Source organism: Taudactylus pleione, unplaced genomic scaffold (assembly GCF_031769625.1).
Source record: "Taudactylus pleione unplaced genomic scaffold, aTauple2 ptg000740l, whole genome shotgun sequence".
NCBI classification, from domain to species: domain Eukaryota; kingdom Metazoa; phylum Chordata; class Amphibia; order Anura; family Myobatrachidae; genus Taudactylus; species Taudactylus pleione.
In genome coordinates, this window is record NW_028285142.1 from 631,131 (window position 1) to 658,819 (window position 27,689).

At 47.7% G+C, this 27,689-nt stretch overlaps 1 protein-coding gene across 1 annotated transcript in view; it reads right to left on the reverse strand.

Annotated features, from left to right (window-relative positions):
* Positions 1-2,674: 2,674 nt before the first annotated feature.
* SLC25A33 (solute carrier family 25 member 33) overlaps positions 2,675-27,689 on the reverse strand; it is a 37,965-nt gene continuing 12,950 nt past the window's right edge. Inside the window, exons 2-7 of the mRNA XM_088457155.1 lie at positions 15,491-15,673; positions 12,919-12,996; positions 11,224-11,324; positions 8,172-8,238; positions 7,489-7,772; positions 2,675-3,180 (exon numbers count right to left, since the gene is read on the reverse strand). Coding sequence (XP_088313281.1) covers positions 2,978-3,180; positions 7,489-7,772; positions 8,172-8,238; positions 11,224-11,324; positions 12,919-12,996; positions 15,491-15,673 — 916 coding nt within the window. The 3' untranslated portion in view covers positions 2,675-2,977. The remainder of the gene's footprint in view (positions 3,181-7,488; positions 7,773-8,171; positions 8,239-11,223; positions 11,325-12,918; positions 12,997-15,490; positions 15,674-27,689) is intronic.

Below are 27,689 nucleotides of genomic sequence, written 5' to 3' on the forward strand. Positions count from 1 at the left end.
CATGTACAAAGCGACGTCGTTGTCTGTGCTAGATGAGGTTTTGCCTCATTCCCAGATCCGATTTGGCTGGAAGATCTGAGCAATAGCCGAAACGCTCATCTCTGATGTACGGTATCAGTGGGGCCGCGCAGTCCTGAGGCCCATACCAGCATCGCTCATATTTACTTTCCCTGCCCCCCACTTGGATGGCGTACATAGCACAGTATAGGGAGGGACTGACATCTCTAATGTACGGTAACAGTGGGGCCGCGCAGTCCTGAGGCCCATACCAGCATCCCTTACATTTACTTTCCCTGCCCTCCACGTGGATGGCATACATGGCACAGTATAGGGAGGGACTGACACATCTCTAATGTACGGTAACAGTACGGCCGCGCAGTCCTGAGGCCCATACCAGCATCGCTCACATTTACTTTCCCTGCCCCCCACGTGGATGGCGTACATAGCACAGTATAGGGAGGGACTGACATCTCTAATGTACGGTAACAGTACGGCCGCGTAGTCCTGAGGCCCATACCAGCATCGCTCACATTTACTTTCCCTGCCCCCCACGTGGATGGCGTACATAGCATAGTATAAGGAGGGACTGACACATCTCTAATGTACGGTAACAGTGGGGCCGCGCAGTCCTGAGGCCCATACCAGCATCGCTCACATTTACTTTCCCTGCCCCCCACGTGGATGGCGTACATGGCAGTGTTGGGAGGGACGGACGCATCTCTAATGTACGGTAACAGTGGGGCCGCGCAGTCCTGAGGCCCATACCAGCATCCCTTACATTTACTTTCCCTGCCCCCCACGTGGATGGCGTACATGGCAGTGTTGGGAGGGACGGACGCATCTCTGTCGCAGTTTCTCAAAGTTGCGTTTCATATCAAAGCCTTGTGGAAGTGCCCTTAGCTTCGCAGAGAGAAATGTCAATGACCGTAATAATGGAATAATATTACCACAGGACATAGAGTTGGGAGACGTAGGCTTGGTGGGTAAGAGCACTAGCTGTGAGCTGCTCGAAACCCAGATATGAATCTTAGGGGGAGATGTATCCAGCCTTGGAGAGAGAGAGATAGTACCAAGCAATCAGCTCCTCTCATTTCTCAAACACAGCCTGTAACATGACAGAAGCCGATTGTTTGGTACTTTCTCTCTCACCAAGGCTTGGTACATCGCCCCCTTAGTTTAAGATCCTGATATCTGGCAACTGACCTAAATACCAAGTCAGTCCACCTCCTTACAAAGCCTTCAATACAACCACTTCATATATCTCCTTTTCCCCCGTAGATTGTAAGCTCTCCAGGGCAGTGCTCTCCCTCCCCCCTCCCCCCATGTTTCATGAACGCTCTGTTTTCCCTCCGGGTCAGCGCTGGCGATCACTGTGCCATGTTACAAGCCACAAGAGTGGGCCCCTCATTATGTTGGTGTAATGATCGTGTGGCTTGCCCAGGACAGCCAGGTGGGTTATCATGTGTTGTCTGTAAGTCGCCTTATTCTGATGTGGACACTGGTATGGCAACCCCCGATCCCTGCAGACATGTCCTTCAGGCATAGTGGAAGCTCAGTCACGTCTATTCAGAGACGCCACCAAGGTGGGCCACTGCTGGGGACTGAAGGCGTTCGTATGGTCTGTGCAGATGAGCAGGTTTTAGTAACTCCTGCTCCCTATAGCGGCAATAATTCCTCCTTTCACAGCCGCACACTATCTAAAAAGTAAAAGCTTTAAGGCGGGTATCCACTACAAGAGCTGAAAACGACAGCACGATTATGACATTGTAATCGTTCAGTGGTGTGATGAGCCTGCACTGAGCGAGCAGTCATTCAGTGCAGGCTCATCGATCATCTGGAAACATGCTGAATCTGACAATATCATCAGGTTGACCAGCATGTTGGAAAGATGATAGATGTCTAAGCGACTAGCGGGCACGCGCATTGCTGGTCATTTTAGTCACTTTTGCAAACGATTGATCGTTAATGTCCAACTAAATAGTCTAGTGGATACCCCTAACCGTTCTCTTAAAAGATCGGTTACCTCCTAGATACGGATTTATCTCTGCTAAATAATGGAATCGCACAATAAGCCTAGCCAGAAGCACGCGCGCGCACACACACACACGACAATTTTGTAAACCACACGTATGCACAATAACATGTAAACGCCAGGCGGTATCCTGTGACTAGAGACCAGTAGCGCGGAGGCTGTTGTGCTGATCCTACCTAAACATTAAACAGTAACAGCGCTGCCTCCACTTAACAGGAGACCGTACAACGTTACAGTTTGGCTTGTTGGATGGGCGGCTCCGAGCCTCCAGCCACATCTGTGCCAGGAAGCCAGCGGCTCCGAGCCTCCAGCCACATCTGTGCCAGGAAGCCAGCGGCTCCGAGCCTCCAGCCACATCTGTGCCAGGAAGCCAGCGGCTCCGAGCCTCCAGCCACACCTGTGCTAGGAAGCCAGCGGCTCCGAGCCTCCTGATTTTCCTCTTTGGTTCTACTAATTCGCTATGAGAATGTAAATACCTTCTATCAGTCTATTGGCGCAGGGCGGCCCGTACTGCATAATTTATATTATTATTATTATATAATTATTATTATAGCAAAGGCTCCTTCTAACCCCGCTCGCTGGAGCCCTGATGGCTGCCGGCCTCAATAAATGAAGGTAAAGAAATGAACAGGAGTCTAGAAATGAATCGGTTCCTTCACGCTGCTTCTTTATAGATATAAATTAGATGCGACTTGTGAAAAAAAGCGGTGCCATCCGAGGACCGTGTATATTAAATAGTGTAATCCAGTACCGAGCAGCATCCGTGACCACTGCAAGTTTAAAAATAACAAAATATACAAATTAACTACTAACGTTAATGAGAATTAAAACCTCCCAGAGAGAAACAAAACAATCCAAAAGGCGATGTCCTGTGAGAAGGATGAGAATGGCGACCAATGTCCGGCCGCCTTACAGTGTGCGAGTACCCGTCTGGCCAGTGTCCGGCTACTTGGGCTTATCTCGGAGCAGATAGACTAAGAGTTCATATGTGGACAGCACGATGGCAGTGTTGGGAATCTGCCGGAAGAGCTGGGCTAAAAGTCCTCTGTAAAAGGCAGTGTAGCCTTCTTCCCGCGCCACCAAGCGCGCCGTCTGGCAGAAGGTCTTGTACTTGCTCCCTTCTTCTCGCAGTCTGGTGCGGATGACCTCTGTAGAGGAGAGAAGAGGAATCGGGTTATGGTGAAGCCAGATCATACTAATCACAGCTGGTCTTTACCAGATCCACAGTCCCTGTGCCAGTGGAGCTTACAATCTAAATATTACAGGCTCCAACCTACCAACATGGTATATACACATCCTCAATATCCTTAGGCTTTAAATATCTCCTATATGGTCTCCTGGTCACTGCGGTTTATTTACAGCTGGACTCGAGTATCAACGTCACATGAAGTTCTGCGTCCGCGCCAGGGAAATGCTATGTCATAGCACAGGACAATGTAATAACGCGCACAGTGACTGCGCTACACAGATAATTCACACAGCCCAGACGCGGTTACAGCAGACATGTTGTCTCCTTACGGTGTAAATGGCTGCATAAAGTGGATTTAACGCCGGGTCCACATACATAAAAAGGAAATTTACTAACCATTAACCGGAAGAAGTGCGAATGCCTATTATCCCAACATTGTGTAGCGTTTATTAATTACATATCATTTTTATAGTACAATCCTCACCAACCGATAACACTGTACAACAAATACTTTTAATTTGTTTCCTTTCTAAAAATAGTCATCCATTACTAATAGTCATCCATTGCTAATAGTCATCCATTGCTAATAGTCATCCATTGCTAATAGTCATCCATCGCTAATAGTCATCCATCGCTAATAGTCATCCATCGCTAATAGTCATCCATCGCTAATAGTCATCCATCGCTAATAGTCATCCATCGCTAATAGTCATCCATCGCTAATAGTCATCCATCGCTAATAGTCATCCATCGCTAATAGTCATCCATCGCTAATAGTCATACATTACTAATAGTCATACATCACTAATAGTCATACATCACTAATAGTCATACATCACTAATAGTCATACATCACTAATAGTCATACATCACTAATAGTCATACATCACTAATAGTCATACATCACTAATAGTCATACATTACTAATAATCATACATCACTAATAGTCATACATCACTAATAGTCATACATCACTAATAGTCATACATCACTAATAGTCATACATCACTAATAGTCATACATCACTAATAGTCATACATTACTAATAGTCATACATTACTAATAGTCATACATTACTAATAGTCATACATTACTAATAGTCATACATCACTAATAGTCATACATTACTAATAGTCATACATCACTAATAGTCATACATCGCTAATAGTCATACATTGCTAATAGTCATACATTACTAATAGTCATACATCACTAATAGTCATACATTACTAATAGTCATACATCACTAATAGTCATACATCGCTAATAGTCATACATTACTAATAGTCATACATTACTAATAATCATACATTACTAATAGTCATACATCACTAATAGTCATACATTACTAATAATCATACATCACTAATAGTCATACATCACTAATAGTCATACATCACTAATAGTCATACATTACTAATAGTCATACATCACTAATAGTCATACATTACTAATAATCATACATTACTAATAATCATACATTACTAATAGTCATACATCACTAATAGTCATACATCACTAATAGTCATACATTACTAATAGTCATACATTACTAATAATCATACATTACTAATAGTCATCCATTGCTAATTTGAGGTAAAGAAAAACTAAAATGATTTCAGAATGTCTTTACCAGCTCTATTTTTTGAGCTACACTACTTGCTCTATACTGTATGTACATTAGTAATATAGTCATAGTGAAAAGCTAGTTTAAAATAATCTGATATTTATTTTCTATCAGGGAAAATAACAGTTTTTTTAATTCAATCACAAATAAGAACACAAAACGAAAAAAAAAAACAACAGCATAGGAAACACACACACGTACAGCATAGGAAACACACACACACAGCATAGGAAACACACACACACACACACACAGCATAGGAAACACACACACACACAGCATAGGAAACACACACAGCATAGGAAACACACGTACAGCATAGGAAACACACACGTACAGCATAGGAAACACACACGTACAGCATAGGAAACACACACGTACAGCATAGGAAACACACACGTACAGCATAGGAAACACACACACACACAGCATAGGAAACACACACGTACAGCATAGGAAACACACACACAGCATAGGAAACACACACACACACAGCATAGGAAACACACACACACAGCATAGGAAACACACACACACACACACACACACAGCATAGGAAACACACACACACACACACACACACAGCATAGGAAACACACACACAGCATAGGAAACACACACGTACAGCATAGGAAACACACACGTACAGCATAGGAAACACACACAGCATAGGAAACACACACACACACACACACAGCATAGGAAACACACACATACAGCATAGGAAACACACATACAGCATAGGAAACACACATACAGCATAGGAAACACACATACAGCATAGGAAACACACATACAGCATAGGAAACACACACATACAGCATAGGAAACACACACATACAGCATAGGAAACACACACATACAGCATAGGAAACACACACATACAGCATAGGAAACACACATACAGCATAGGAAACACACACATACAGCATAGGAAACACACACATACAGCATAGGAAACACACACACACACAGCACAGGAAACACACACACACACAGCACAGGAAACACACACACACACAGCATAGGAAACACACACACACACACAGCATAGGAAACACACACACACAGCACAGGAAACACACACACACACAGCATAGGAAACACACACACACACAGCATAGGAAACACACACACACACAGCATAGGAAACACACACACACACAGCATAGGAAACACACACACACACAGCATAGGAAACACACACACACACACAGCATAGGAAACACACACACACACAGCATAGGAAACACACACACACACAGCATAGGAAACACACACACAGCACAGCATAGGAAACACACACACAGCACAGGAAACACACACACAGCACAGGAAACACACACACAGCACAGGAAACACACACACAGCACAGGAAACACACACACAGCACAGGAAACACAGCATAGGAAACACGTACAGCATAGGAAAACACACACGTACAGCATAGGAAACACACACGTACAGCATAGGAAACACACACGTACAGCATAGGAAACACACACACAGCATAGGAAACACACACACACACACACACACAGCATCGGAAACACGTACAGCATAGGAAAACACACACACACACACACAGCATAGGAAACACACATACAGCATAGGAAACACACATACAGCATAGGAAACACACATACAGCATAGGAAACACACCTACAGCATAGGAAACACACCTACAGCATAGGAAACACACCTACAGCATAGGAAACACACCTACAGCATAGGAAACACACCTACAGCATAGGAAACACACATACAGCATAGGAAACACACATACAGCATAGGAAACACACCTACAGCATAGGAAACACACCTACAGCATAGGAAACACACCTACAGCATAGGAAACACACCTACAGCATAGGAAACACACCTACAGCATAGGAAACACACCTACAGCATAGGAAACACACCTACAGCATAGGAAACACACATACAGCATAGGAAACACACATACAGCATAGGAAACACACATACAGCATAGGAAACACACATACAGCATAGGAAACACACATACAGCATAGGAAAGTATTATGTAATATAGTGGCCTATACATGGGGGTGCTTTCTCTTTGCTTGTCGCTTGTACTCCTCTTCTGGGGCGTCTCTTGTCACTGTCACCTACCCTGATATCTTTGTTCCATTGCTGAGATGTCTTGGTGGAATCGCTCCCTATGCTGTCACTCAGTGCACCACAGTTACCTTGTGTGGGTAATCCCGTGAATCGCGTATATTTGAATAGGGGAGGGGACAAATAACTGATTCATTTAATTGGGTCATTAGGCCCCGCCCCCTCTGCGCGGAACGCAGATTGCTGGTAAGATTCTCTCCATTCTGCCCACGTCACTAGGAATACCCCGACATCGTCATACATGGGCTATATCTCAGAACTCAGAGCTAACAGAGTTTTACATGTCATATTCATTCTTTGCATCTGACATCAATTAGACGTAACTATTGTCACATCGGACACATTGTCATTGTTGTGCAGTGTTATTAGCAGAGATATCATATATAATGGGACATCACCAAATCACCAGTGACAAATACCAGCTCTCTGAACTATTGTCTAACGACAGAGCTTCAGTGATGAACCACGTAAGAGGGTGTGAAATCGCTGCGGCAAACCTACCGTGTGGGTACGCAATGCAGGAGGCGCAGCCCTTGGAGAACGCTGCCGCAAACATTAATCCTATGAAGTTTGCCGAACTCTTCTCTCCAGTATTCGCATTCGCTGCCGAAAGGTGCAGCTCCTCTAAGTGCTTCTTCAACTCCTCGTATATGACAAAGCAGATGATGGTCTCTGATATACCAGCGTAGGAGGCCGTTAGACCCCTGTAGAAGCCCCGCATCCCCTCTGTCTGATACACGTTGCGGGCACACTGTAGGGCATTCATCTGCTTGGAACCTCTCACCCTGACGACACAAGAGGATTACAGACAAATGTGAATATGCGCCAATAGTGCACATGGGAGTTACAGAACATTTACTAAAGTGATGCGGGCAGAGGGAAGTCACTACAGATACCAGGAAGGTCATTTACAGAAGCCACAGACGGTGCTATGTGGACACAAGAGACCAAATTACAGAGAATGAGGCTTGTTGTGCCCCCACTGTGCCCCCTAGGAGAGCCGCTCTCAGCACAAGAGGATGCAGAGCCTAACGGAACCGCTAATTACAATGCAGAGAAAGCCCCTGCAATACAGACGTGACGGGCTAGATCGCTACAGGGGTTTCCATAAGTGCAAGCTCTGTGTATAGGTTACAGCAATTCTGATCTTTCCCTGTCCCCAAAATACACGACAAGGACCTCACCTCCTCTGAAGCTGCATCCGGGTCTTCACCATCCAGATGGGATTCATCATTGTATTGGTCACAAATGCTGGGAGAGAACAGAGGACCTGGTCAGTTACATTACTCTGCATGACAAATATATATACATAATACATACCATATATATATATATACTGATGGGATATTCATGTATCCTGAGGTTATTTTCCTGTATAATGGTTCAGCGTTACGTGGATAGATCTGTCTCACTACAGCAGGGTATGTATAATGAAGGGGGGCAGTGGAGGGTGGGTATGGGGGTGAAGACATGGGCCCTAATTCCACGTTGGAAAGGCAACCTGTAATATGCCTCCTGTTAGAGAGCTGCAGGTTAGCAGAACATGCTGGGACTTGTAGCTCTCAAGCTCCTGTGGGTTGATAAGTTCCAGCCACAAACACTAAGGCACTACGGACACAGGGTCTACAAGTTCCCCGAACCCAACAGCGAAGAGGTTAGACCGGTACCAGGTCCTGCAAACCCTTCATTCTAGGCAACACACACAGAGAACATAAATGCCACTTATTATATATCTGCCAGTGCATTGCAGACCCCCCAATGACAGGACTAGCAATGGCTTAGCCCAGCACTAGGGGGCACTATGCTGCCACTCATTGTGAGGTTCCAGCCTCTGCTGCCTGATCAGCTCTTTGTGTTTACAGAGGAGCTTTCAGCCGACCTCTGCAATTTCTAAAATAGATCAATGTACTGCAGAGCAGGACTATTCTCACTAACACACCCCTGCAATGCCGTCAGCATACAGAGCAGGACTATTCTCACTAACACACCCCTGCAATGCCGTCAGCATACAGAGCCCTCTGCAGAGCAGGACTATTCTCACTAACACACCCCTGCAATGCCGGCAGTATACAGAACCCTCTGCAGAGCAGGACTATTCTCACTGACACACCCCTGCAATGCCGGCAGCATACAGAGCCCTCTGCAGAGCAGGACTATTCTCACTAACACACCCCTGCAATGCCGGCAGCATACAGAGCCCTCTGCAGAGCAGGACTATTCTCACTAACACACCCCTGCAATGCCGGCAGCATACAGAGCCCTCTGCAGAGCAGGACTATTCTCACTAACACACCCCTGCAATGCCGGCAGCATACAGAGCCCTCTGCAGATGGTAATAAAGGGCGATAACCTGACGCCAGCCTCTGCTTCTCCATCAACAGAAACTACTATGATAGTAATGTGAAGGGCTCGGATCCGCCATTACTGTGCTGCTGTAACTGCGCCTGTCTGTGCCAGTGATAACAATATTAAACCTGTATTTCCCCTTATAAGAAGCAGACATCTTGCTCCGGTGATTACAATCTCTCCCAGCAGCACATCGCATTAGGCACAGAGTTTCCACTGGAGCCTGCACAATGGGATTTCTATCTCCGATCAGATATTTATAGACTATTCCGCGCTCTTCCCTGCCCTTGAAAAAGGTGGATGAAAAAAAATATATCTGTATCCTGCTGCTCTATACAGACCGAATTGTTCTGTATATCGCCCACCACAGGGGAGACGTTCTGCCATGGCACAGAAACGGGGGACTGGGAGGAAGAAACCAGTTTGTCATTTATTTTACCCTTGTATCAACACAATCATTTGTTTAACACACCTCCCCTCCAGCCTCTAACACTGCACACCTCCCCTCCAGCCTCTAACACTGCACACCTCCCCTCCAGCCTCTAACCACAACACACCTCCCCTCCAGCCTCTAACACTGCACACCTCCCCTCCAGCCTCTAACACTGCACACCTCCCCTCCAGCCTCTAACCACAACACACCTCCCCTCCAGCCTCTAACACTGCACACCTCCCCTCCAGCCTCTAACACTGCACACCTCCCCTCCAGCCTCTAACACTGCACACCTCCCCTCCAGCCTCTAACACTGCACCCCTCCCCTCCAGCCTCTAACACTGCACCCCTCCCCTCCAGCCTCTAACACTGCACCCCTCCCCTCCAGCCTCTAACACTGCACCCCTCCCCTCCAGCCTCTAACCACAGCACACCTCCCCTCCAGCCTCTAACACTGCACCCCTCCCCTCCAGCCTCTAACACTGCACCCCTCCTCTCCAGCCTCTAACACTGCACCCCTCCTCTCCAGCCTCTAACACTGCACACCTCCCCTCCAGCCTCTAACACTGCACACCTCCCCTCCAGCCTCTAACACTGCACACCTCCCCTCCAGCCTCTAACCACAACACACCTCCCCTCCAGCCTCTAACGCAACACACCTCACCTCCAGCCTCTAACGCAACACACCTCCCTTCCAGCCCGGCAGTAAGGTACATAATAACCGTACACGTGTACATGTCTTCCTCTCTGTGACCCACAATGGCAAACACCAGCAAATACACTAAATGTGGGGGGGAAGCAGCACTTTGTATTATTTATCATGAGGAGACTTTGCAAACATGACAGAATGTGAGACTGAAGGTCTAATGTTAGATGTCGGCATTACCGCTGCAATGGTTTCATCCTGGCAGACTGATGGCCGGAGGGTAGCTAAGGTGGCACCTGATTAGGTGACCACAGCACCCGACTCATGCAGCTCTGTCCTAGTTCTCTCTCATGTCTACGTGCAGGAGCCATAACTGGCATTGCCACTTATTTATATAGAGCGCACACATGCCCCAGTGGAGCTTACACTCTATATTACTTATCACTTGGTCACACGGACACACACACACACACATACGTTTCCTTCTGCAAACTAGTACGTGTTTGGTGTGCTGAAGGAAACCTAGGCTATCACGGGTAGAACATACAACTCCACAGATAGGGCCTTGGAGGGAGTGAAACTGAAGACCCCAGTTCTGTCAGGCAGTAATGCTAACCATTACTCCTACCGTGCTGTGGTTAGGGGACATAGCAGATGCTGACCCACAGGTTTTAGGCTTCTGATCTAGGTGGTCCTGAGCTTAAATTGATGCACCCCCAGAGGACGTATCGTACGTTAATCATGTCTGTGTTAGATTTGTCTCAGCGGTGGGATGAAGAAGTTATCTCATGGATCTCGGCTTTCCCGTTACCTGCACACCCCGCAGAGCACATATGCACCAGGTTACTGTTGGGAACGAAAACCCCATTGAACTGCTCCTTGGCTTTTGAGTATGATGCAAAGTAGACAGCCCTGCGGAAACGGAGAGAGAAAGGATCGTGAAACACACTATGTACAAACACCAGCGGCAGAGGCCAGCCAGGAATTACACCAACATGGAGGAACACACGCCAATCCCAGCCAACGGCCGTCACAGACCCTTATGGGGAACGTGCAAGGAGTCCATATCCTCAGCCCTTATTATACTACAATACAGGTCAATGTCACCCCGCATGAGGGTTTATTTATTATCATGGTGCCATCTTCTGGCAGCCAATAATATTCTTACTCTAGCCACATTTGTCACTGAGAACCAATCATATGCTTGCTTTTATTTTTAATCAGTGACAGCACCATGTTAATGAACAAGCTCCATAGTTACAAATGATTAATATCAGAACCATCTGCCGTATTGTTCCCATGAAGCAGTTTCAGTATCTGACAGTAAGTCTCCGTACATTCGCCAGTCGCCCTGCGTGGCAGGAATAACGCTATGAGAATATCAGGCAGTGTCAGAGTCCACAGGAAGATACAGAATAGAAATATTGTCAGGAGGCGAATGTACAATTATCAGTATCAGATAAACCAGTTACAAGGTCAGAGCCATATAGAAGGGTAATAACCAAATATACTGTAGGTCAAACTAATAAATAGAAAGACATAACAACAACCGTAACCCGCGCGGATTTTGTCGCTCAGAGCTGGCGTTGAGCAGCGGAATGGGCCTGCGAGGGGCTTCAGAGGGACCACCCGAAGTCACAGGAGAGGGAGGGTATTTATGTGGCGGGATTTATAGTCCCTACACCAATGGTTCCCAAACTTTAATGAACCAGGAGTATCAGAATATTGTTTCCCAGCACCCCCAGGCCAGACGCGTCTTACTGAGAAATGCAAAAATATAAAATAATATGGAGGACAGGGACGCGCTTCTGCTTCATGAATGGAACCTGCCAGTGCTGGATCTTCCCATCATATTGACCATAAATAATTTGATTTGATCCAAGACCACCAGCCGCCCCACAGCACCCAGTTTGGGAACCATTGGCCTAAGTCAGCCTAGCAGGGGCACGTCGGATTAAATGTATGATTTCCATGTTAGATTGTACCCAGCGGATAGCGCCGTTTTGTAGGATTCAGGAGGACACAGAACATAATATCTATAGAACCGGTGACAAAGTTTTGCAGCCTGAACTAATATATGAGAACGCAGCCTTTCAGCTCCCAAAAGACTGAGGCAACGTGGGCCTTATGCCTCTTTGAGGTCCCTAGCTCCTAGTGAACTGTTAGGTTGCATTCTCATGGGCAGCGGGTTCAGTACAAACAATGGCTTCCACCAGCGCGCCTGCGGAACCGGCTTCCACCAGCGCGCCTGCGGAACCGGCTTCCACCAGCGCGCCTGCGGAACCGGCTTCCACCAGCGCGCCTGCGGAACCAGCTTCCACCAGCGCGCCTGCGGAACCAGCTTCCACCAGCGCGCCTGCGGAACCGGCTTCCACCAGCGCGCCTGCGGAACCGGCACCCTGGTGTGAAAACTGAGATGAGCAATAATCTTGAGGAACCGGTTCCTGCGCCTCTGTTCAGGGCGGCAATAATTGGGCAAATCTCATCATGTACACGTTCTAGTTACCTGGAAGGAGCAACACCAACTAGGTTGGGACCCAGCCCTCGGAAAAGAGATTTTGGTCCTTCTTTTTCAAGGATGGATCTGGAAAAGGAGAAATAAAAAAAAATATATGAAGGATTAATAAGGTGGGAGTCAACACAGTAAATTAGGACACACGAGTTACCGACGATCTGATGCAATGTTTCGGGCGTCTGTGTGTTCTGTCTGTCATAGATCCCCTGTATGTGTGATTCCTAAACGCCATCACAGGTTATATGCACCATGTGGGCACCACAGGTCCCGAATGTTTGGCACAGGTGTCCATAATCCTATTCTGCCTAATCCTAGTCTAACGCCTCACCTGCGGCAGATGGGATATAGCAGCAGCTTCTCTCAGGTTGTATAAATAACAGGGGCGTGTACACTACAGAAAGGGGATTGTCATGTTACAAAACGTATTTTGGTTCAGCAGACTATGGACCTCATTCAGAGCCGCTCGCTATTTGCGGTCGTTCGTTCAAAAAAAAAAAAAAGGGGTGGCTATTCAAATGAACCGTTCGCTCTTTGCGGTCTGTTCACGCCTCTATGTCTGAACGAGCGAGCAAAACTTGCGGACGAAATTTTGAAAAATACGCCCCCTTGCCGCTCGCACCATACGTCATGTCCGCTATTTATTTGATTAATCGAGTACATCGAACAGCGTATGAACTGCTCGCTATTCTTGTGGTTGGTTTTTCCTACCACTATATTGCGAGCAGTTCTAACTATAAAACAACCAGGTGACGTGGTCGATGACGCTGCTGTATTAATTATGCACACCCTTAAAACGCCCGTTTTGACCTTTAAGCACGCCTGCGTTCTGAATCCCACTCCCCGTTTTCACGCACCTTCCCCTGTTACCACCCACATACGCCTTATCCTGTCACTCAAAATAGCAGGCATTCGCTATTTAGCGAACTAACGATTTTCGGCCGCACTGACTGGTTCGCGCATGCGTATTACAAACCGTATGCATGCGCAGCTGTGCGAACATCGCTCGGAACGAACGAGCGGCCGCTTACGAGCGGCTGAATCAGGCCCTATGTTCTCGCATGTAACTAAGGAGCACCAGGAAAAAGTAACAAATGCTTCCTCCTAGATATAAAACAAACAAGAACATCTTTTGTTCTATCAACATAAATAAAATTCATGTTCGTATCGTACTTTATACCCTTTATTGGCCTGCGCCCTCTACAGCCAATCACACGTTTGCATTCACTTCCTACCTCGCTCTAGAGAAACGATGGTTACAATTTAATTGGTGGCTATAGGTTATAGTACATATCTGCTTTGTAATAAATAGGTTAGGTCAATGACCTACAGGTGAGGGTGAAAGGAATAATTAGACGCCAAAGGCGATGACTGGAAGAAGGGCACACGAGTGTGCGACACGACTTGGCCACAGAGCTTGCACTCTTAAACCGGCAGAACTGCCCCCTTTTCTACTTACTTTGCATTGATACAGTTAAATGATAAAACACTTCATTCCCTTCCCATCTGTAACAAGACGTCTGCATTATCCAGCATAGAACAAGCAGGACGAAGCTTATCTTCGTGATTCAGCAAAAACGTTTTATGGCGGACGGCGGCATGGAGACAGGAACGGAGCTTGTATGGGTGTCAGGGTGCACTGAGGAAGGGGCTCAGATAATACATGTGCCCCTCTAGCTTTTATAATAGCTATAAATAGGATCAGAGCAATGCAGGCTCCAGTGATTAGTGTCCGACCATCAAGGAACAACAAGACCCAGCATGTCTGAATGCAATTTTATGGCTATAAATTAAAATTGGCCGCAAAATGTTGCGAAGTCAGAATCATTCATCTCCAGCTTTAGCTATAAAGCTGCACCATCGGCTCACGGAGGGGGCAGAGCATTATAGCCTGGTACCCCTCCCCATAGCGCAGGCGCTGTCCCGTGCAGCCATTTTCCCACGGGCGCCAGTGTCGTCTCAGCCATATGAGCAGCCCCAATCATGGACGTTGTATTCTCGTTGGTCCCCCGGCCCCCCTATTCTGCAGACCATTCTAAAGCTGACGCAAAACATCTTTCTCTGTCGCTGGTGATGCAGCCAGGGGCAGAACTATGGTAGACAATGGAGGCGCCTGCCGCCGGGCGCCAGCACTGATGGGGCACCTCCTCCATTGCCCATAAATATATTCACCCCACTTAAGGCTATTTTATATTAGTGTTTTTGTGCATATGTAATGGATGGATGGATGGATGGATGGATGGATAGATATGCACCATAATTATTGTCCCTATTTTTTTTTATGGGGGGCACCAAATTATAACTTGCCTCTGGGATGAACTTACGCCACTGGATGCAGCCGTTATACACAGACACAGAACTGGAGTAATACAGAGAGTTCAGGGAAGTTCATAGATGCGCTATAAGATTATGAAATGTACCCAGTGCTTGTAATAATGCACAGAACAGTGTTCATCCAGTTTCAGTGAGATTTATCCACGTGTGACTACCTCAGGCCGAGAGCCGCACTGACCGGCTTCAGTCAGTTGTATCCGGCACCAATAAGAGGCTCAATGACATCACTTACTTGAGAACCTGAAGTACGCTGGGAGAGACGGAGGTGGCCGGTCTCACTACCCCTCCTCCACTCAGGGTCCCCAGTTGAACCTGAGGGTAGTAAACCGAATGGAGGGCAATTCCTGAGGACTGTAGCCGCGTCTTTATCACTTCCAGGGGACACGTAACAATGGCGCCCACCGTTCCCGCACACCTGCAGGGATGCAACAAAATGGCAGATTGTCACATGACCAGGACAGAGGAAAGGAATATAATTTAGCACAGATATGGCCCCAGGGGACAGACATCGTGCGGCAGAGCCTCTGAGGGTGTATGTATGCATTAGTCATAGAAAAATAAAAGTAACAGACACCTACACGCAGCCATTACGTGGAATTAGACAAAAGCAATGAGAATGCTGCATAACTCGCTACACACCTGTGACAGCTCTGAGGTATAGCGCTATAGGGGAGCGCATTCAACTATTCATTTGTTAAGAGATTATATGTGTAATATAAAATTATATATATATAATTATTATTATTATTATTTTTTTAATAACCTGCCAGCGGGACAGCTGCAACTATTGTCTAATGAGAAGTTTATTCTGCAACTAAAAACTCTACACAGAGGGCCCAGAGTCAGTAATGTACTGTATGTGATAGCTGGGGGTCTGCACAGAGTGGCCGGAGTCAGTAATGTACAGTATGTCTGCTAGCTGGGGGTCTGCACAGAGGGAAGGAGTCAGTGATGTACAGTACATCTCCGATAGCTGGGGGTCTGCACAGAGGGGCCGGAGTCAGTGATGTACAGTACATCTGATAGCTGGAGGTCTGCACAGAGGGAAGAAGTCAGTGATGTACAGTACATCTGATAGCTGGGGGTCTGCACAGAGGGGCCGGAGTCAGTGATGTACAGTACGTCTGATAGCTGGGGGTCTGCACAGAGGGGCCGGAGTCAGTGATGTACAGTACGTCTGATAGCTGGGGGTCTGCACAGAGGGAAGGAGTCAGTGATGTACACTACGTCTCCGATAGCTGGGGGTCTGCACAGAGGGAAGGAGTCAGTGATGTACAGTACATCTCCGATAGCTGGGGGTCTGCACAGAGGGAAGGAGTCAGTGATGTACAGTACATCTGATAGCTAGGGGTCTGCACAGAGGGGCCGGAGTCAGTGATGTACAGTACATCTGATAGCTGGGGGTCTGCACAGAGGGGCCGGAGTCAGTGATGTACAGTACGTCTGATAGCTGGGGGTCTGCACAGAGGGAAGGAGTCAATGATGTACAGTACGTCTGATAGCTGGGGGTCTGCACAGAGGGGACGGAGTCAGTGATGTACACTACGTCTCCGATAGCTGGGGGTCTGCACAGAGGGAAGGAGTCAGTGATGTACAGTACATCTCCGATAGCTGGGGGTCTGCACAGAGGGAAGGAGTCAGTGATGTACAGTACATCTGATAGCTGGGGGTCTGCACATGCACAGAACAGGTCCTGTGTGATTGCTTGCAGTCCCCCACAGGATGATTGTCATGCTACAGCATTTGGGGGATGGACACAAGGACCGGTCTCCAAAATAGGAGGGGGGGGGGTGTCGAGCCCAGGATCTGAGTATTCGCGTGCAGACTTCCAGGACCCGGCTGTCCAGTTCCGACGGCCAGACAGAGTAGGTTTCAGCTTACGCAGCCTGGCCGGAGAAACATCCATCACGACTGCGACAGTGATCAGAGACTACGGTCTATAGACGCTGCAATCTGATCTCAGATGACCGCAGGAGGCCTCTATCTCCTACAGACACCTCATGCTGAATTTACATTTTAGTTGGACGGTATTGTACAGGCGCTTTCCTGCGCCTCCCTGCGGCTGTACAATACCGTCCACATCGTAATCAGGCACAGAGTGCATAGTGCTAAGCTGCAGGTGAATGGGGAAACCCGCGAGTGTAATAAATACCATACTTTAGTTACTCACAATAAGCCATTATCTGTCATTGCAGATAACATTAGAAAACTTGTGTTTAGATCAGTGGTTCTCAAACTGTGTGCCGTGGCCCTGGGGTGCCTCAGGGTATCAGGGTACTTCAGGGGTGCCTCAGGACACATGCAGGGGTGCCTCAGGACACATGCAGGGGTGCCTCAGGACACATGCAGGGGTGCCTCAGGACACATGCAGGGGTGCCTCGGGTTGGTGGTCCAGTACCGAACAAAATTATATTTAGTCAGTGTGATAGGCAAATACAGTGCTTATGGCTGCAAATCAAACAATATGTGGACAAAAAGAAGCGCAGCCCTGTCACCCGCCACATAACTGCCCCTACGGGTGACCACCCCATAACTGCCCCTACGGGTGACCACCCCATAACTGCCCCTACGGGTGACCACCCCATAACTGCCCCTACGGGTGACCACCCCATAACTGCCCCTACGGGTGACCACCCCATAACTGCCCCTACGGGTGACCACCCCATAACTGCCCCTACGGGTGACCACCCCATAACTGCCCCTACGGGTGACATAAGCACAATTTACTTCATTTAATTTCTGCTAAATTTCTCAATGAGAAACTTTTGGCCCGGGGGTGCCGTGAAACAAATGCTGATACTCTAGGGCACCGTGATTCTAAAAAGTTTGGGAACCCCTGGTTCCAAATACATTAGTAGTTGTTTAGTTCCCAGCAATTAGCTGAGAAGTAAAGAATTTGGACAAGGTCATAAAACTGCAGTGAGAACACGATTACAGACACTGGTGGGAAGGAAAAGATCAGCGTCGTACAGGAAACCGCCAAATGGAGAGGACAAGACTATAATCTTCCTGAGCCGCGTGAGAAATGCAGCTTCTCGCTACACGACAGGAGCCAAATGTAATAAGCCCCCTTCAGGCTAGCCATGCCCCCCCAAACACCATCACTACCAGAAATGTATGTATATATAATATATATATATATATATATATATATATATACACACACACACACACACACACACACACACATATATATGTACACACACATATATACACATATATATATATATATACATACACACACATATATATATATACACACACATATATATATGTACACACACACACACACATATATATGTACACACACACACACACACATATATATGTACACACACACGCACACATTTTTGTAAAGCAGTGTAATTACCGGGAAGCCAGGAAATGTAGGGTTGAGGGGCGGAGCTGCAGCCGGCCGCAGGGACTGATTACATAAGAGCCATCTGTCCCTGCAAGGTTCAGCAGAAATAAGGATTTTCCCTATATAACGCCATTCTCAGACGGTGTTATATAAGGTAAGCCCTTAAGGATTTTATTAATTTTCATGTTACGTGTACAGCAGAAAACATTAGGTCAGACTAGCCTACTCTCCCAGAACCTGCGGGAGGCTTCCGATTTCTCAGGTAATCCCCCCTGCCCTGCACTCCTGAAAGAGTAAGCATGTCTCCTGCATCCCGCCATTTTCCCGGGTATCAGCAGTCCGTGAGTAGTGGGCAGAGCTTAATGATGCAATTCTATAAGAATCGCGTCACTTGGCCCCACCCTCTATTTAAATAAGCTGCTTTTGCTTCAATTTACAAAAAAGGGTGGGGCTTAATGACACAATAAGTCTGGCTCCGCCCCTCATCGCTGCACTCCTGCTTCTCCTCCCCGAGAAAAACGAAAAAGTAGGTAAGTATGCCAGAGGTTCCCAAACTCTGCCATTACAGTCCACATTTTAAAGGATATCCATGCTTGAATCCAGATGGTTACATCAAATTGACTGAGGTGCTAATTAAGTCACCTGTGCTCAAGCATGGATATCCTAAAAACCTGGACTGTAGTGGTGGAGTTTGGGAACCTCTGAAGGTTGCATTAAGCACAGTGGAGAGCAATGGCTTCGTCTCTACATGGAGCAGGAGTACGCCATTATCTTCTCAGCATAGCTGGGATACTTACAATTATGCACAAACATCATTTCTTCATGATTTCAGTAAAATGTGGCTTACTGACACACTCAGCACCTGGGGTAGATACAGGAGAGAGACCCCATCTTTTTGGGAGGACAGCAAGCCCACAGGCCAGGGGTTCTAAAACTCAGTCCTAAAGGCACCCCAACAGTCCAGGTTTTCAGGATTTCCATGCTTGAGCACAGATTATTAAATCAAATTGACTGAGGTACTAATTAACCAGTCTGTGCTCAATCATGGATATCCTGAAAACCTGGCCTGCTATGGTGTCTTGAGGAAAGACTTTGGGATACATGTGTTTGCGGCTGTGTCTTTGGTCTCACCCAGAATCAGGCGCATTAGCGCAGGCGTACAGGAGTCGTACAGACACTTCCGCGAGTATGTACGCAGAGGATAAAGTTTGTGCTAATATAAAAGTAAGCCATAGAATCTGCAACACTTATTATAGATACAACACCCCAGACCCCAGCCCTCCCCCCTCCCCTCCAGTGAATTTCCTGGACACTTTAATGCTTCGGTGAAATCTCGCAGGCTTATGGTTATGTGGTTTCCTCCCAGTCTCAGGACGGCTCGTGGTCATTTCACGGCTACTTACACTGGGGCGGCTGCCAAGTAACTTTCCTGGAAGTTAATGTGGGAGGCACGATGCAGCCGGCTTCAGGTGACTAAACAAGTACACAAGGGGCTCTAAACTAAGCAACCAATCAGATAGCGGCTTCCATAAGGGGCTGGCGCCGAGCAACTGTGTCATTGGGCAAAACTAGTCAGATTTTTTTCTTTTTTTTTTTACATTAAATGATCGCGGTGCAAGAAAGAAGCTATGGGTAGGGCTACTATTATTATTACCAGTTATTTATGTAGTGCACATATTCCGCAAAGCTGTACAGAGAATATTTGGGGAGGGCCTAATGACGTACAGAGCCCGCCCCCGCATTGGTCAGCTGCCTCTCCTGGAGAGGAGCAACACAGTCAGTAAGTATGCTTTTCATCCTGGGCACTTTGTGGGTATGCTTTTCATCCTGGGCACTTTGTGGGTATGCTTTTCATCCTGGGCACTTCGTGGCCTAATGCGAGCTAGGGGAGCCGTCGCGTGGCCTAATGCGAGCTAGGGGAGCCGTCGCGTGGCCTAATGCGAGCTAGGGGAGCCGTCGCGTGGCCTAATGCGAGCTAGGGGAGCCGTCGCGTGGCCTAATGCGAGCTAGGGGAGCCGTCGCGTGGCCTAATGCGAGCTAGGGGAGCCGTCGCGTGGCCTAATGCGAGCTAGGGGAGCCGTCGCGTGGCCTAATGCTGTTGAACTATAAATCCCAGCATGCCTTGCAACAGCTTTAGTATGGTCAAATTGCAAGAGTGTTGCAGTGCATGATGGTATGTGTAGTCCTACAACAGCTGGGGGCCCGCTTATTGCGCTTAATGCGAGCTAGGGGGGCCGTCGCGTGGCCTAATGCGAGCTAGGGGGGCCGTCGCGTGGCCTAATGCGAGCTAGGGGGGCCGTCGCGTGGTGAAATTAATCATTTAAATTTACTACCAAATAGTAATGTGTGGTAGATCAGTATTAGTTTTGGCACATGGAATTAGATCCCAGCCAGAAGTTGGACACATATAACCTATACACGTTATATGTGCCCAGTGACCTTGTATACTAATGCAGAAGCGCAGTAATCAGATTTATTATACCTCCATACACAGAGGCTGCCGGCTCAGATCATGGGTTTCTCCAAGTCTGCAGTCACCTCTTCTCCAGCAATATGTTATAGGGTTGGTCTCTACCCCATATCCTCTAATAGGGGTAGGCAATAAGAAGCACTCCAGCTGTTGAACTATAAATCCCAGCATGCCTTGCAACAGCTTTAGTATGGTCAAATTGCAAGAGTGTTGCAGTGCATGATGGTATGTGTAGTCCTACAACAGCTGGGGGCCCGCTTATTGCGCAACCCTACTTCTAAGTGCATCATTTTGACAACTGCAGAACTTTTTGGTGCCGGCCCTGTGCAACGCGTCAGGGCAGGTGCCGGCCCTGTGCAACGCGTCAGGGCAGGTGCCGGCCCTGTGCAACGCGTCAGGGCAGGTGCCGGCCCTGTGCAACGCGTCAGGGCAGGTGCCGGCCCTGTGCAACGCGTCAGGGCAGGTGCCGGCCCTGTGCAACGCGTCAGGGCAGGTGCCGGCCCTGTGCAACGCGTCAGGGCAGGTGCCGGCCCTGTGCAACGCGTCAGGGCAGGTGCCGGCCCTGTGCAACGCGTCAGGGCAGGTGCCGGCCCTGTGCAACGCGTCAGGGCAGGTGCCGGCCCTGTGCAACGCGTCAGGGCAGGTGCCGGCCCTGTGCAACGCGTCAGCGCAGGTGCCGGCCCTGTGCAACGCGTCAGCGCAGGTGCCGGCCCTGTGCAACGCGTCAGCGCAGGTGCCGGCCCTGTGCAACGCGTCAGCGCAGGTGCCGGCCCTGTGCAACGCGTCAGCGCAGGTGCCGGCCCTGTGCAACGCGTCAGCGCAGGTGCCGGCTCTTCTTCACCTGATCATTTTTTTTTATATATTAAATCTGCGGACCTCTCATTTCAGTGCTTCAGAAAATTCCACTGTTCTACTTAATGGTTTCATAGGTAAATCTTCTGCTTTAATCATTCCAGTCAGTAATCAGTAACAGTTGGCAGAATCCTGCAGCAGAGCCTTTCACAGCCTACAAGCACTGTCTGGGATTGTTCCGTCATCTGGGACTCCGGGGAGCTCTGTCTCTTCCCTTCTGTATCAGCAATTTGCTGTGTCTCCAGCGTGACATCCCGTCATACAAACAGCGATGTCTGTCTAAGCGCTAGTCTCTCCTGCTGCTGTGTGAGACACTCGTCATGCCAGGACTGGTGTAAATGGGACATTAACAGCCCCAGTGCCAGGTTTAGACTTGCAGATAGAAATGTTGCCTATAGCAACCAGATTCTATAACCATTGAGAAAGTAAATGTCTGTCAGGTTGCTATGGACAACACCAAAGTTACCTGTAAAACTGTGCAAGTAATGCAAAATGTTGAGCGATTGCTATAGATTTAAAATAATAAAATCTGTTTCCCATGGACATACCTCCCCTTAGGCAGCCATTTTGTGTGTGACAAGACTATATAGTGACCCCACCACTCAGGTATGAGGAACCAATGACTCTGGGGAAGTGTATCTAGAGGAGAGATCAGATTCTAGCTAGCATTTATCAAGTACATTCTATAAATTGGTTGCTATGGGCAACTTCTCCACCCTTTAGAAGGCTTGGTACATCTATCCCCTGTGAGACACAAAGGTCAGGGGTGAGAGAATCGCTTCATTCTTAGACATATATGATATACGGGAGTATTAGTCAAGACCTCTGTGAAATTAAGATTTTCATTTGCTGCTCATCGAAGATTTTTTATCTCTATTTGTGCAATTTATAAAGCAAATGCCGCCAGGTTCTCTGCTCCCGGTGACACTGGCCGGCAGTGGTGAGAGTCTTCCTGCTCGCCAGGCTGGTCAGGGGTCAGGCGGCGCATGCGTGAGTCGGCTCCCACATACGCACCGACGCTGGAAGTCTGGAGTGGGACTCAGGGGCGTTTCTAGAGAGGAGGGGGCCTGTGTGCAGTCTCCGACATGGGCCCCTTCCTCTCTTGTCAGGCAGCGCACTGAGCTGTGCGTGGCCAGCGCCAGAGTTATATAGACCCTCGGCACTATAGTGCGCCCAGAGTCTGTAGAGTATGGGCTGGTCACCGGGCAAATGGCCGCGGCGCCCAGAGTCTATAGAGTATGGGCTGGTCACCGGGCAAATGGCCGCGGCGCCCAGAGTCTATAGAGTATGGGCTGGTCACCGGGCAAATGGCCGCGGCGCCCAGAGTCTATAGAGTATGGGCTGGTCACCGGGCAAATGGCCGCGGCGCCCAGAGTCTATAGAGTATGGGCTGGTCACCGGGCAAATGGCCGCGGCGCCCATTTTCCAGACGTGTTTACAGTGCCGGACCCCCACGCCGTCGTGCTTATTTCACCCCCAAATTAAGATTTCTCACAGGTGCTTCTTCTGACTCCAATTGTTTCAAGTGTAAACAACCCGATGCGGATCTAATGCACTGTATGTGGTCCTGTGTGAAGGTACAGAGGTTCTGGTCCCTAGTTCACACATATATACCCACCACGCTGGGTATTCGTTATGAATTAACACCTGAGTGGGCTATGTGGAATATTATGCCAACGTCCGGGTCGTCTTTATGGACTGGTTGGAATGATCTCTTAGTAAAAGATAAACGGTCAAAAGTTTTTTACCATGTGGCTCCCCTATAGTCACACAAAGTCCTCTCAGATCAAAGTTACGCTCCGTGCTGCCGTCCAACTTACAGCTTGGTACAATGAAGAAATTCTGTCACAGGTGCCCCCCCTGTTTGCTCTGGATTGTCTATTTTCTAATGTTATGTCATTTCCTATACTATATTGTAATGGTTATTGCAGTCTTACAATAAAATATGTTGGAAAAAACAAAACAAAAACCAACATCCCACAACCTGGAAAGAATCCTATATTATTATTATTTTCTTGTGTGACGCCCCCCGACTAACATTATCCTGAGGTGGCGTCAGCTATTGGAGAACAAGCTCGGCTGGCATCATGGGAAATCCTGCCTGGAATCCCCCGGTAATGGTCACACCAGCAGGGGGCTTCGATTAATAGGCAGAAGCGCTAAAGTGACTGGATTGGTCACAGGATTTTAAGGCTTTCTGCCTTTGCTAAATAGACTCCAAAATCCCTGTGCGTGGGTATCAGGCAGGGCCACCGTAATACTGGCGTGCAGCGACGCATGTTTGGTTACATTCTGTGCATGCGCACTCAACAATGATGTACAGAGAATACTTGGCCATTCACATCAGTCCCTGCCCCGCAATGGAGATCACACACACTGCTGTGAGGCAGTAATGCTAACCACTACGCCATCCATGCTGCCCAATTTACCACAAGAAATCTCAGACAGAACACTACAAAGCAATGATCATCTAGTCCCACCATAGAGGGCATGAGCGTGCTGCGAGGGGTTCCAGTGTTTACCAACCTCGGCCCTTAAGGCACACTAACAGTCCTGCTTTTAGTGATATCCATGATTGTGCACAGATGGTTAAATCAAAATAACTGAGGTACTAATTAAGTCACCTGTGCTCTAGTAAGGCTATCCCTAAAACCTGGACTGTTAGTGTGCCTTGAGGACCGTGGTTGGGAACCCCTGGGTTAGATCCAGGCAGAAGGAAGAAGTTGGAAAGGCAGCGAGAGGCCGCACACACAGCTTCTCCCTGACCTTTCCTTACTCGGATATGACTCTGTGGGTGAGGGGGCAGCTTATAATATCCTAAGTCACATTGGCAATGACCTAACAAATGAGCTTCTATCCCAATCCTCTTACAGCTGCATAATAAACAATTCACTGGAAAGGAATGAAAGTCAGCAGGAGACTGGAAAGGTCTAATTATAATTAGTCACAGAAAATACAGCACATGAAACCTCTCTCAGGGATCTATTTATTAATAATCTCATTTACAATGCGGCCTGGACTCGATATTAGTGCCCATGATCGCATTGCAGTTGCCCCGGGATGTAACAAGAGCCCCCCGGAAGTATCCCGTCCCTGCGCTGTGCTCGGAGTTAAGTGACTGCATCAGTGGCCTCCTCACTCCTGTGCGTGCGAGACCACGCGTGTGCTGCGGCCATTACCGGGGAGGGAGGCTCCGAAACCTTCTCCCGGTAATTTTTGTGAGGAGTAGCCCATAGACTGCAGCGCCAAAGATCATCGTAAGATGGCTGTAGATTCCGGAGCTCTGACAGCAGCGCATCCCCATAGAAACCTGAGCGGCTGCTGGCGGAAATGCAGGGATCACAGCAAATATCGGAAATATCCCTCCATAATACATCTGTGGGGTACTTAATATTTGTGTTTTTTGGGGAATAGAGCACAAATAGTAAATGATAAATAGGCCCCTCAGCCTCTTTGTAATCATACACACAGGTACATACACACACACACACACACGTACATACACATACACGTACGTACGTACGTACATACATACATACATACACACGTACGTACGTACGTACGTACATACACACATACACACGTACATACACACACACAGGTACATACACATACATACACACGTACATACACATACATACACACACACGTACGTACGTACGTACGTACGTACATACATACATACATACACACGTACATACATACATACATACATACATACACACACACACACACACACACACACACGTACATACATACATATACACACACACACACACGTACGTACGTACGTACGTACATACATACATACACACACATACACACGTACATACACACACACACGTACATATACAGGTACACACACACACACACACACACACACACACACAGGTACATACACATACATACACACACACGTACGTACGTACGTACGTACGTACGTACATACATACATACATACACACACACGTACGTACGTACGTACATACATACATACACACACACACACACGTACGTACGTACATACACACACACACGTACATACACACACACACACACACACACGTACATATACACACGTACAGGTACACACACACACACACACACACACACGTACATACACACATATATACAGGTACATATACACACACAGGTACATACACATATACACACGTACATACACAGTTACATACACACACGTACATACACACACATACATACACACACATACATACACACACATACATACACACACATACATACACACACACACACACACATACACACACACACATACACACGTACGTACGTACATACATATACACACGTACATACATATACACACGTACATACATATACACACGTACATACATATACACACGTACATACATATACACACGCACACACACACACACACGTACAGGTACACACACACATAAAAGATGACGCTTAAAAAAAAAAAAACACAGACGAAGGGTCGCATAAGACTGAAAACAAATATATGTACCAACGATGCGCATGGCGTATGTACGATAACAATATCTTAGGTAGACCGCACAGGCTGGCCAACTTGCTCTGTATCTATAAATTCTTCATTATTTAAATTACGGTCAAAAATCGTTCATGATCAGTGATGAAATCGTTCAATTTTAAATACAAAAAAATCGTTCAACGATATAGATGATCGAGCAAGTCGTCCCGTGTATACGCAGCATAACGCGTCCTCTTTGGTGTCTAACCCTAACCTCCCCCCTAGTGCCTGAAGCTAGCCTCCCCCTGCCCGCACCCTAATCCTAACACTCCCGCCTTAGTGCCTAACCCTCCTCCCCACTACCTGCCTTCACTAGCCCAACGGTTGGGATTCTGGCGCCGGTAATGTAAGCGTCAGCATGACAACCGCCGGGACACTGACTATCCCACCTGGACTAATCAGAAACAACGTTTTCAACCCCTTCATAAATATACACCTGAGCAATGATTTCACGTGTCAGGAGTAGAGGCTTGTGTGGGCCCATACAGGGGAACACGACGATAAGATCGATCTATATATTGAGAAAAGGTACAGAATGACATTCCTATAGCAGAGCGATGACAACATTATCCAACACTCGTTCAGATCTGAATCCAGCCCCATCTACCCTGTAACAAGCCAGATGCTGCCGTTATCTTTATCTAAGTATCACTTTAAGGGACAATGCCCAAGTCTGCACAAAGTTCACTCCCGATTCGTGGGACACAGGGAACATGATGTAACATCGCAGCCGTCTGCTCCACGGAAACAAACTCCTCTTTCATGACAAGACGCCAGGAATACAGGAGGAACAAGGTGTCAGGATGTGACTGAGGCGGACGCTGTACATTACATAGGAAGGTACCTGCAGGTACAGAGGCAGCCAATGGTCTTCTGATTATACCTCACTAGTGACATCACTGAGGAAGGAGACACAAAGTCACGCTGGTCATCAATGATATATAGCCTCCGATGGTCTCCACCCGATGCTAAATATTTCACCATGGATGGGGGAGGTCCGATGGCAAAATCCCATCGCTTTAATGGCTGCACATGCACAGCCACAGCCCCCATTCCGTGGTGAAGACCTGAACTATTGGCGGTCCCCACCCCCCGATGGCTGAAAATAGACCATTGATGGTTAAAAAAATATATATATCAACCAACGATAGTGAACCCACCAGTGGCCCCAGAGTGAACCCACCAGTGGCCCCAGAGTGAACCCACCAGTGGCCCCA